The following is a 12,500-nucleotide window of genomic DNA, read 5'->3' on the forward strand; positions in this document are numbered from 1 at the left end:
TCACAGTCGTCATGAAGGGCAAAATTAGCTATAAAGACCAGAAAACACTTTTTGTACCAGGCTGTAAACATGTTTTTTTTCTGATGTAAAGTTGGGCATTTTAACATGAGGGTTTATGGGATTGACTCTCTTTTGGTCTCTAGTGGCCAGTGGAGGAACTGCAGTTTAAGTCACTTCAGTGTTGGATTCAAGAGAGAGACGGGAAGAAGACGAAAAACACACCAAGCACAATGTTCTCTCTCCATTCCTGATTTCTAACACACACTCACAGCGTTCAGCGTGATCTCGCGGCTCTCAGAGCAGAAACTAAAGCCGCTCTGTGTCATAAGTAAATCGCACCAGCTTATTTCCTCCATTACATCGAAAGATCTGAAAAAGCCCGTACATAGACCCTCCCCTCGAAGAAATCAGGACTGAAGTGGTTGAATGTGGACAAAAGAGACAGATTAAAACACCGGGTGTAAACAGGATTGTCCCCCTCGTCCACTCGTGATCCGATCAACCAAAACTCGTCTTCATACAGGATTAAACAGGGCCTAAACCAACAACACAAGACATGCATCTAAACCAGCAAACGTCCATCGTTTAGTAATAAAGAGTGATAATCAGAAGTGTGTGTCCAGAGCTTCGTGGTGAGTAAGACCAGGCCTCTGTTCTACTGGCTGGGTCTGAGTGACGGCCGCACCGGCGACTGGGAGTGGCTGGACGAGACGCCGTATGTTCATGTCAGGAGGTGAGTGTATGTGTGTGTGTGATGGGTAGGTTCAGGGGCTGGGTTAGTATGTGTGTGTGTGTGTGTGTGTGATGGGTAGGTTTAGTGTAGTGCAGTGGTTCTCAAAGTGGGGTCCGCAAGATCATTTTAGAACCCTATGAACGGAATCGCGGAATCCAGTCAGACCATCGGGGAAACTCTTGGCAGAGCGCTCCTGGGCCCGTATCCCTAAAGAAATTTTGTGCAAAAAGCGGCTCCAAAGTGGCTTCTCAGAGTCATGACGTTTTCTTAGAATTTCCCCTAAAAGTGACACGAAAATCCCAGTTAAAGGTGGGGTATGTGATTTGCAAAACGGCCGGCAGATTTTGAAAATATACAACTCATAAGGTCCTACCTACTTCTCCTGCAACGCTGGCTCTGACTCCACCCATTCGAAAAACATGGACGCGCAATCAAGCACGAGCGAAAACTCAGATGCCCGTACATAAACACAATCGCTCACATCAGCTTCCTCCCCAAACAGCTTGTTTAGCTAGCTAGTTCTACATATGGCTGGGCTATAACGTTAGAACAGCTACAATTCTCGTGCGCATATTGTCATTAAAAACAGTTCCCTGATTAGTAGTAAATACTACAAGTTAATCGGCTTCTCACCTGTCAAGCAGAAACAATGCCACAGCCGCATCTGTTGGTAGTCCTTCCTGGTCCTTCAGTTTCCGCCAACGTTGAAAAGCATCGCCTAGAATGACTCTTGTTTTAGACCTTTCTCTTTCGGCCGTTTTGTTCGCAATTGCTCTCTCGAAAATACATTTCCTTTTCTGTGATGGTGTCTTGTCTGACATTCTCCAAACGGAAGCAACTATACCTTCTCCTTCTCTCTCTCTCTGTACCGGGGCGACTTGCACTTCCTGTGACTGGGTCAGGAGTTTTGAGTATGCGCACGAAAAGGGACACGCGCGCGAGGGGGGTGGGGGGAGGGGGCATGGTAAGACCGTTTGAGTGACGCATTCTCTATCCAATGATTCTAGACGGTCTTGAAAATGATTGGCTGGAGTTTTTCGAGTCCTGCCCGTTCCACACATGATTAAATTGCTTAATTTTCATTTCAGTGCTTCTAATTTACAGCCAGCAAGTGGGTCAGGAATAGGATTTCAGGTGATTTTGAAAAAATGGTCAAAAAAGAAAATCACATACCCCACCTTTAATATAAAAGCTATTCCTCAAGATTCCTAACGCTTAAAAGGGCTCCTAAGGCGAGATCTGCTAAGAGCAGGGAAGAGGACTTTTAGTGGCTTAAGCAGCTGCACAAAATGGCCAGCAGAGGAGGCAGGAGAGATGTCCTGCAAACACTCGATGACAGGGGATTATTGAGACGCTACAGACATTGATAAAAGCTGAGCCGTGTTACCCTCGTTAAGACCACACTGAGTTGTAACGTTGCAATTTCTACTTCATTAAGGACAGCCCCTTGAGATAGGCCATCTTCTTTTCAATGGGGTCCATATGGGAGTGAAAGTACAAAATATGCCAGCTAGGATATTAATATGAGCAAATAAGACACGAATCATTATTTGAACAGGCTTAAGTTTTCACATATTTTAGATTCTAATGTTAGGCCATAACCCCTACAGCTTACTATTCATTTTCCAGATATTTTCTTGAAAGTGAAATATTATTTACAATTACAGTCTGCATAAGATTAGAGTGTATAATTATGTTTATTGATTTGAGGGTACATCCGTTGCTCATTATCACCAAAAGTTCATTTTCATCAAACTTGTAGGATCAACCAATCACGGCTTTTGAAATGATGACTCATACCTAGCAACGGGGGTCAACCACACCTCCTCACTAAGATAGGATTTTCCATCCATTCCTTGCTCAGAGTTAACTGAACATGTTCTGGAATCACTTCTAAGCTAAAACTCCTGGCAAGGAATTTTTAGGTTAAGTTAGGAGATTCTCAGAATCTTTAGGGATACGGGCCCTGGACTCTCTTTCTCTCCCCCACAAACATGCGCATATCCAGAGAGAAGAGTGAATCCGCAAATATACAGTAGCCTAGCCTAGTTGTAAAATCAAAGTTAAGAGGCTAGGTTTAAATTTTTCAGTTCTTTTTTTTTTATTCGTCAGTTTTGAGAACGTTTCAGCATTTAATTTGATGCACAAATAGAGGCTGTTCTAGGATCAGTGGATATTCGGGGCTTTAGCCCAAACTAAAATTGGGTATTTTTATTTAAATTAATGAATTGATTATAAAAGCGATTTAAGTGAATAAAGAAAAAGAAAGGCTTATTGTATTAGGGAAATAATTACACTTGTCAAATATTAAATCTTTATCTACTTACATTTTACCAGGCGCTCGTTCACTGTTAACATCCTTCTGTGGACGGTAATTAATCATTTTGACATCGATGAGCTAGACTAGACCGCTGAACTTTTAGTTCCCCTTCAGGGACTACCGCTGCGTGAAATCGCAGTGGGAACGCCCTCAGCGTGACGCGTCTGAAGCATGAATGAAATCAGTCAATGGAGAGAATGAGCGTACGGCGAGTGACGTCATCGACCAGGAAGCTATAAATATCCCCTGAGTACACAATACGCCAGCTTTAGTTACTTCAGCAGCTCTGTGTGTGTCTGAATCTGTCGATTGTGTTTGTCTGTTTTGTCAGGAGTTTTCACTATATATATTTTATATATAAAAAAACCCAATATGAGCGAGCAGTATAAGAAGTGTGTTCCCCCCTGTACTCGGTACATCACGGGTGGGGATTCACACGAGCTAAGTGTGGCTTATTTGGGAGTGCGCTCTTCGATGTGAGTGATTTGCTGCGAGCTCCCCGAGGCTCGGGTCCCGCTTCTGTTGAGGCAGAGCGGCGGCGCTTGTCTTGGGGCTCGCAGATGGATCTCGCTGGCGACGTTGAGACGGGCTCCGCCCTATCTCAGCTATCTCTGACGAGATCTAGTGCCTCTCACCCGGCTCTGGAAGCACGCGCTGCGGCGGTTACTTCTGCCCGGGTCGAGGCACATGATGATGTTGAATTGAGATTTTCCAGTTCTGAGGAGCTGGATGTCGAAAGTTTTGCATCAGAGAAAACTAGTTTATCACATTATACTGCAAATGAAGAAGGTTTGATGGATGTATTATCTCGGGCTGTTGAAAAGCTAAAAAAAATAAAATAAAATAAATAACAGTATCGAGTGGCCAGCTGATAGACAGGTTTCTAGAATTAAAAGCAATCTAGATGATAGATTTCTGTCTGCACGACCTCAACCTTCTAGCCGGTGCTTACCGTTCTTCCCAGATCTTCATGCTGAGGTTTCAAAGACCTGGGTTAGACCGGTTTCAAGCTGAATTTACACAAATCAGTCCAATGCTTATGGTAACATTGTTGGTGCTAAATCTGCTGGTTATGTGACGATACTGTAGGCGGAGGAGACGCTCGCGAGCTATCTCTCTCCTGCTTCATCGTCTTCACTTAAAGCACCGGCTCTTCCACCAAAAAATAAATAAATAAATAAATAAATATATATACCTCTGTGCTGGTGGGGAAGGCTTACTCGGTGGCTCGGCAGGCGGCTGCATGTTTGCATACGATGACTTTTATGCAGGCTTTTCAGGCCGACCTGCTCAAAGGAAATCTGAGGTGGGTCCCCGCCGAGAGAGACTTGCGTTCACCTCCCTTAAGGGTGCCCTGTCTCTCCCGGCGCCCTCAGGGGCCCGTCCTACTAACCCTGCCAAAACAGGGCGTAGAAGGGTCTGGCGAGTGCTTTCCCGAGGGACGCTCGCCGCCTCTAAGGAGGGTTCTAGTGTGTTCAGACCAGTCGTTCCCTGCCGGTGCGCCGTTACAGGGCACTGTGTCTGTCACGCAGAATGTTCAACCAGAGCAAAGTTTTTCGTCGAGTTTGTCTTCCAAAAGAGCACAGCAGAAGCGGAGTGTCACGTCTCGTGCCCCCCTGCAGAGAAACTGGAGGGACGAGGCGGGGCGCTCTCCGGCGCGGCCTTCTCGGGGCAGGACTGATCTGAGGACAGTCATTGTCGCCAGAATGGCCGCGTCGAAAAAGTCCTGACGGGCTGAACGTCAGGACTCTGAGGGTGGTCCCCATCGGGAAAAACTTGAGTTCACCACACAAAAACACGGTGCCCTGTCTTTTCCGATGCCCTCAGGGGTCTGCTCTACTAACCCTGCCTTCACAGGGCGTAGAGAGACTCGGCGAGCGATTTCCCGAGGGACGCTCGCCCCCTCCGAGGAGGGTTGTGGAGTGCCCAGACCAGCTGTTCCCTGCCAGTACGTTACAGGGCGCTGTGTCTGTCACTGGGGATGTTCAAATCAGATCCGAGGACTGGTTTGTCATGATAGATCTAAAGGACGTTTACATCCATGTATCTATCCTCCCTCAACACAGGAAGTTCCTGAGGTTCGCTTTCGGGGGCGAAGCGTACCAATATCGGGTTCTTCCGTTCGGCCTAGCACTGTCACCCCGAACATTCACGAAGTGTACGGATGCTGCTATAGACCCGCTGAGGTTACAGGGCATCCGCTTTCTGTACTATATAGACGATTGCTTGATTTTAGCTCAATCGGAACAACAGGCGGTTCGGCACCGAGATGTCGTTCTTGCTCATATCAAGTGACTGGGGCTGAGGCTCAACGCCAAAAAGAGTGTTCTTTCTCCATTACAGAGAACCACTTTTCTAGGTGTAGTGTGGGATTCAACGACGATGCAGGCACGATTGTCACCTGCTCGTATTGCTTTGATTCTCGCTGCAGTAGATCAGGTCAAGCTAGGCCAGTCATCCACTGTAAAACAGTTCCAGAGACTGCTAGGTCTCATGGCAGCTGCGTCCAACGTGATACCTCTTGGCCTCTTGCACATGAGACTGTTACAGTGGTGGCTCAGGACCAAGGGATTCTCCCCGAGGGGAAATCCGCTTCGCATGATCGTGAGTTTGCGACGGTGTCATCACGCCCTGATCATGTGGAAAGATCCTTGGTTTCTGTCCCATGGCCCTGTGTTAGGTGCTCCTTGTCGTCGCGTTATGCTAATGACAGATGCCTCTCTCACGGGTTGGGGGGCGATCATGGATGGTCGCCCGGCTCAGGGTCTGTGGGAGGACCATCATCGTCTGGGGCACTTAAACTGCCTAGAGATGTTGGCGGTGTTTCAGGCTCTGAAACACTTCCTCCCAGACCTAAGGGGCCACCATGTTCTTGTCCAGACAGACAACACATCGGTGGTTTCTTATATCAACCATCAGGGGGGTTTGCGTTCTCGCCCGCTTTACAAACTGGCACGTCAGATCCTTCTATGGTCCCAGGGGAAAATTCTTTCTCTGAGAGCTTTTATCTCCCGGGGTATTTAAATCAGGGGGCAGACATCCTGTCAAGACAGGGGCCGAGGCCCGGGGAATGGAGTCTTCACCCCGAGGTGGTGGAACTCCTATGGAAACATTTCGGTCTTGCCGAGGTAGACCTATTTGCTTCTCGAGAAACATCACACTGCCCGCTGTGGTTCTCTCTCAGCCATCCAGCCCCGCTGGGGTTGGATGCGATGGTACATCCGTGGCCGAGGTCACGCTTGTACGCTTTTCCCCCGATCGCTCTGCTCCCAGGAGTTCTGGAGAGGGTTCGCCGGGACGGGCTCAGTCTCCTGCTAATAGCCCCGTTCTGGTCGGCCCGGGTATGGTTTGCGGACCTAGTGTCTCTCCTCAACGGCTCTCCCCTAGAGATACCGATCAGGAGAGATCTGCTCTCTCAGGCGAGTGGGTCGATCCTTCACCCCCGTCTAGAGCTATGGAGGCTGTGGGCTTGGCCTCTGAGGGGGCCCAGCTCATAGATTCTGGTCTCTCGGCTGAGGTCGTTGAGACCATCCTCCGATCCAGAGCTCCCGCCACGAGGAAGTTATATGCCGCGAGGTGGAAACTTTTCACCTCTTGGTGTGGAGAGCGCCAGCAGGACCCAGTTAACTGCCCGGTTGGTACAGTCCTGGATTTCCTGCAGGACCGTCTCTCCACAGGGTTATCCCACTCCACACTGAAGGTGTATGTGGCGGCCTTAGCTGCTTACCACACCCCTTCAAGTGGAGGTTCCCTCGGGAAACACCCACTTATGTCTCGCTTCCTTCGTGTCACCTTGAGGCTGAGGCCTGCAGTTCTTACGAGGGTACCAGCTTGGGATCTGGCCATCATCTTAGAAGGTCTCTCCCTTGCTCCTTTCGAGCCCATCAAAGAAGTTTCGGAAAAGTTTCTTACTCTAAAGACTATCCTTCTTCTCGCTATCTCATCTCTAAAAAGAATTGGAGATATTCAAGCACTTTCGGTGGCTCCCTCGTGCCTGGAATTTGCTCCTGGTTGGTTAAGGCCTTTCTCTTTCCGAGACCAGGTTATGTTCCTAAGGTTCCAACTGTTTCAGTTAGACCTATAGTTCTGCAGGTTTTCTGTCCTCCGCCTTTTCTGACGTCAGACCAGGAGAAAATTAATTTGCTGTGCCCAGTTTGGGTTTTGATGCTTACGTCCACAGAGCTGCCCTGTGGAGGAGATCGGAACAACTGTTCATCTGTTTGGGTCACCTAAGAAAGGGTGTCCTGCATCTAGAAAAAGGATGAGCAAGTGGGTGGTCGAGGCCATCCCACTTGCTTATGGTTCGGCCCATCAGCCTTCACCTTTGGCTGCAAGGGCTCATTCCACCCGGAGTATGGCTGCTTCTACAGCTCTTCTTTCAGGAGCTTCTCTTCAGGACGTTTGTGATGCGGCAGGCTGGTCCTCACCGCACACTTTCGTTAGATTTTATTCCCTCGATCTTAGCTCCACTCCCGGGGCTCAGGTTGTCTCGTCGGTTTGTGTCTCCTAATGACACACGACGGGGATTTGGTCGTATGGGGATGTGGGTATTGCGTTCCCACTGCGATTTCACGCAGCGGTAGTCCCTGAAGGGGAACGTCCCGGGTTACGTATGTAACCCTAGTTCCCCGAAGGGACGGACGCTGCGTGTCCTGCCATACTCTCGGCATCCCCTTGGGTCGCTGCTTCAGTAACTTTTAAGCTGGCGTATTGTGTACTCAGGGGATATTTATAGCTTCCTGGTCGATGACGTCACTCGCCGTACGCTCATTCTCTCCATTGACTGATTTCATTCATGCTTCAGACGCGTCACGCTGAGGGCGTTTCCACTGCGATTTCACGCAGCGTCCGTCCCTTCGGGGAACTAGGGTTACATACGTAACCCGGGACGTTTTCCAACAAACAGAGCGGTGCGTAACGGAGTCCATCAGAGCAGAATCAAGAATATCAAATACATTGCAGTGAATCTCTTATTTGCATCTTAAGGTTGTAATAATGAATGACAGGTTTGCGACAAGTGTAGAACTCGGTGAGCTCGCGCAAAAGACATGTTTCGTTTAAACGTCTCCGATTGGCCGATGCGTTCAACAGACATGTCTGTGATTGGCTACAATGCTCAACGCTGCAAAAGCACGTTGTAAGTACCTTTAATGCAAAGGGGGAAATATAAATAAAACTGTAATATGCACTTTTCATGATTAGGTAATCACGGCAGCTCTAATCTTATTCACATTTGTTTTTCTGATTAATTGTTTTGCTCTATGAGAAAAACAAGGTAGCAAAATATTCGGGGCTTTACTAAAAGCATTCCGACCCAGGGCCTACATAAATAACAACTACAAATCTTTTATTCACTACAACCCGCCAGAAAAAAAGTTTGGTTTAACTTAATTATAGGATGTATTCTGCAACAGTGTTAATTCTGTTATGATTTCTTGATTGTTCTGCCATTGATATAAGGTGCAATGAGTTCATTAATTTAGAGTTGATGCACGTAAAGTAATATTACATAAATTAAATGGAAGGTTCACCCAAAAAACATGAAAAGTGTGTTATCATTTACTCACCCTCATGTTGTTCCAAACCTGAATGATTTTCTTTCGCCTGCTGAACACAAAAGAAGATATTTGGAAGAATGTGGGTAACCAAACAGTTTCTGGTACCTTTTTAAAAAACACATGGAAGTCAATGGGGTCCAGAAAGTGTTTGTTTACCCACATTCTTCCAAATATCTTCTTTTGTGTTCAGCAGGAGAAAGAAAATCATTCAGGTTTGGAACAACATGAGGGTGAGTAAATGATGACAGAATTTTAATTTTGGGTGAACTATTATTTTAATGTAAAATGTTAACGTTTTAATTTTAATCTAGGGAATTTTAATGTTTGGTTTTATTAGAACAAGCCTGTGCTTGCTGTTGATTTTATGAAAGCTTTTAAGATAAATTACTTAGTGTAAATGCTATTGAGTCCAAATGCAATTTGAATAAAAGACCCACTGTTTACAAGTATATAAGTGGTATTAACATGATTTAAACTGACGTGTTTCTGCTCTATAAAACAGATCTTAAGTTTTTAGGGTGAAAAAGATTACAATGCAATTAATTCCAATGGCATTTTAGTTTTAAGCATATTAATCACAGACAGTTATTGTTATGAGGGGGTCATTGGAAATATTTTCTCCGCTCTAAGGGGTTTCTAGTCTCAAAAAGTTTGAGAACCCCTGGTGTAGGGGATAGAATATACAGTTTGGACAATATAAAAACCATTACGCCTATGGAATGTCCCCATAAATATAGCAAAAAACCCTGTGTGTGTGTGTGTGTGTGTGTGTGTGTGTGTGTGTGTGTGTGTGTGTGTGTGTGTGTGTGTGTGTGTGTGTGTGTGTGTGTGTGTGTGTGTGTGTGTGTGTGTGCAGTGAATGGATGCCCGGACAGCCTGATGACTGGAAGAATCACGGTTTGGGTGGCGGTGAAGACTGCGCTCACTTCCACCACGACGGGCGCTATAACGACGACCACTGCTCGCGACGCTACCGCTACATCTGCAAAGCTCACGCGTCCTCCATCTGACAACACACACTTCATCAAACCAACAGAACACAGCAATGTGTGTGTTAACAGGAGAATGTTTCATATTTAACACTATTAAAGGCTTTAACCATCATCGTTCCCTCACACTTTGTAATCTTTCCCTCGCGGGGCAAAATTACCCGAAGCCCTAAAATTATACTTAATTTTTATTTTATTTCATTTTGATTAAAAAAATCTATTTTTTATGTAATTTTTTGGGAGACATTTTTTAATTTTATTTACCTGTAAATAACTAGATTTGGTATATAAATAAATAGTAATTTAAGCACATTCCTCACATTCTTTCAACGTAAATTAAAAATAACTCACAATTTCATGCGTAAACCTTTTAACTCAGCTCTAAATATCTCACATTGTGTGTCTTTGACCTCTTGTGGAAAATAAATAATATAAGATGATATTTCATGACTCTAGATGTCCTTATATCTCTATATGGAGTAAATGAGCTGTTCCTCTGGGTCCTAAAGTCAGTTATTCAGTATGCATTCAGACACACATGTAGACATTATAAAATAATTGTTGGTAAAGTTTTAGCGTTTTTAGTTTGAATTTTGAGCATTTTTATGTTTTTCTATGTGTACTGAAGCATTCCTCGCATTCCATTCATTCCAGTCAGATTGACCCGAGAGGGAAGGATTTGTTACTTTTTAAAGTTTCAACCACAAAACTCCTCGAGTCCATTAAAAAATGTTTAAAAATCTGTGTATTTGTGGTTCAAGTGTGACAAAAATCCCGGGTTCTTGGACCCCTCTGATGAACACTCAACTAAAAAATGAGTTTTGGGTCAAAATGACCCAACAGAAAACTGAGGATTTACTGTATATCAGACCAGAAACAATTTCTTTATGCTTCATTTTTATTTTATGCTGTTTAGTTTTGGGGAATGACAGTGTGTTTTAGTTTATTTCCCCATGTTGTTCGAGGATAAAAGTCAAACAGCCGTGACACAAAACAGTTGTTCTGAATAAAAGCATCTGCTGAACAAATAAAAGAAATGTTGATGTTTCTGCAGCACTTAATAATAATATTCCAGTTATGTTGCTGTATTAAAGTTATATGACTATATTATAATAATGATACTGTATATCAGTGTCATTAATGCTGTAATGTGTGGATTGTAAATGTAAACGCTGAATCATAATGTTTCCACAAATGCATCATAGATGGACAGTTCATTAATAAATGTACATTTGCTTTAGATAGAATATATATGAAATCATGTAAATTGTTCCATCTCAAAAGATTGTTTAGGTTTAAAATATATGTATCATTTTTTCAGTGCAATATATCAATCAGTTATTAATTATGAGCAACACTACATTTAAAGAGAAAAATTTTATAATAATAAATTATACACTTAATATGACAAATATGCAAGAATTTTCACTAAATATGATCACTGATTACACTTGGGGTAAGATTTTATTTTTATGAAAGAACTTAATACTTTTATTCATCAAGGAAGCATTTAATTGATCAAAAATGAGACTAAAGACATTTATAATGTTACAAGAAATAAGTGCTGATTTGAAATAAGTGCAGTTCTTTTGAACTTTGTGTTCTATCCATCATTGAATCCTGGAAAATAAAACGTATGACTGTTTGCAACACTGATAATAATCACAAATGTTTCTTGAGCATCAAATATAGTGATTTCTGAAGGATCATGTGACACTGAAGACTGGAGTAATGATGCTGAAAATTCAGCTTTGATCACAGGAATAAATTACACTTTACTATATATTCACATAGAAAACTACGCAAGTGGATTAGGGCCAAGCAATAATACAAATAATTAAAACATCTCGAGATTAAAGTCATTATAATGCGAGAACCATCTCGTAAGATTTTTGAGAAAAAAAGTCATTAATATAATGTTGAGTATAAACTAATTAATTTTAGAGAATAAATTCGCTGTTTCCAGAAAAAGCTTGTTCAATTTCAAGAAAAGTCGAAATAAACCGTTGAGAATAAACTCATTAAATTTTGCGAATAAATTTGCTGTTTCCAGATAAAAACGTGTTAAAGTTTCGAGAAGAGAGTCAAAATAAATCAATGAGAATAAACTAATTAAATTTCGAGAATAAAGTCGTTGTTTTTTGAGAAAAATCTTGTTTAATTTTGAGAAAAAAGTCAAAATAAAACATTGAGAATGAACTCGTAGTCCTCTTCCGTAGTAAACAGCTGCTATACTCTGGAATAATATTTCACTGTAATTTTCACTGTATTTTTGATCAAATAATTGCAGCCTTGGCCAGAAACATTAAAAAACCCAAACATTTGAACGCTAGTTTATGAGCTGACAGAATAATTTTCCTGGAACATTGGATGCTAATGGCAAGCTAGCGTTGTCCCGATTCTCTCGCCTTGCTCTACCTCCAGACGGGTTTGACAGTTTTATCCCGCGACCCACGAATGAGCACCGAGTTTTCGGAGCGGGCGGAGCTGCTCTTCCTCAGACGGCCAGCAGGGGGCAGTGATGGCCTGAGCGACGCCGTCGCCGGAGACGCTTTTGGGTCGGCTGTACGCTGGTTTACGGGGGCGACGGCGTTGCGTGTCGCGGACGCCACGGTGTTGCGAGCGAAGCTGAGTGGTTTGATTGAGGAGCCTCGAGGCCGGTCGAGTGTAGCGCAACACACCTTCTGCTGCGCCGGCCGAACCGCTAGCTTGGGAACCTGCGTCCTGAGAGGAACAACTTTCCTCAAACATGATGATGATGGTGATGGTGATGGTTTAGTGGAAGATGAAGGTCTGTGTTTAGAGCCGACGGGGCGTTTGCTGCTCGCTTGGATCGGTTGTGTTGCTACGCCGCTGGTTTTGAGTGCCTCGTTTGTACGCTTGACGTTATCTCTAGCTTT

The 12,500-nt window shown here is 44.1% G+C and overlaps 2 protein-coding genes across 5 annotated transcripts in view; one reads left to right on the forward strand and one right to left on the reverse strand.

The window, feature by feature from the left end:
* The window catches only part of asgr1a (asialoglycoprotein receptor 1a), a 25,502-nt gene extending 15,787 nt beyond the window's left edge, over positions 1-9,715 (forward strand). Inside the window, exons 8-9 of the mRNA XM_077225132.1 lie at positions 624-733; positions 9,468-9,715. Of these exons, the coding sequence (XP_077081247.1) occupies positions 624-733; positions 9,468-9,621 (264 nt within the window). The 3' untranslated portion in view covers positions 9,622-9,715. The remainder of the gene's footprint in view (positions 1-623; positions 734-9,467) is intronic.
* A 234-nt stretch (positions 9,716-9,949) lies between these two features.
* LOC143733707 (FH2 domain-containing protein 1) overlaps positions 9,950-12,500 on the reverse strand; it is a 19,422-nt gene continuing 16,871 nt past the window's right edge. For all 4 annotated transcript variants that reach the window (XM_077225152.1, XM_077225155.1, XM_077225153.1 and 1 more), the window contains one exon: positions 9,950-12,500. This exon is cut by the window's right edge and continues 465 nt beyond it. In XM_077225152.1, the coding sequence (XP_077081267.1) occupies positions 12,015-12,500 (486 nt within the window). In that variant the 3' untranslated portion in view covers positions 9,950-12,014.

The sequence above is a fragment of the Siphateles boraxobius genome, unplaced genomic scaffold (assembly GCF_051911475.1).
Source record: "Siphateles boraxobius isolate OS27281-9 unplaced genomic scaffold, OSU_SipBor_1 126, whole genome shotgun sequence".
Lineage (NCBI taxonomy): Eukaryota > Metazoa > Chordata > Actinopteri > Cypriniformes > Leuciscidae > Siphateles > Siphateles boraxobius.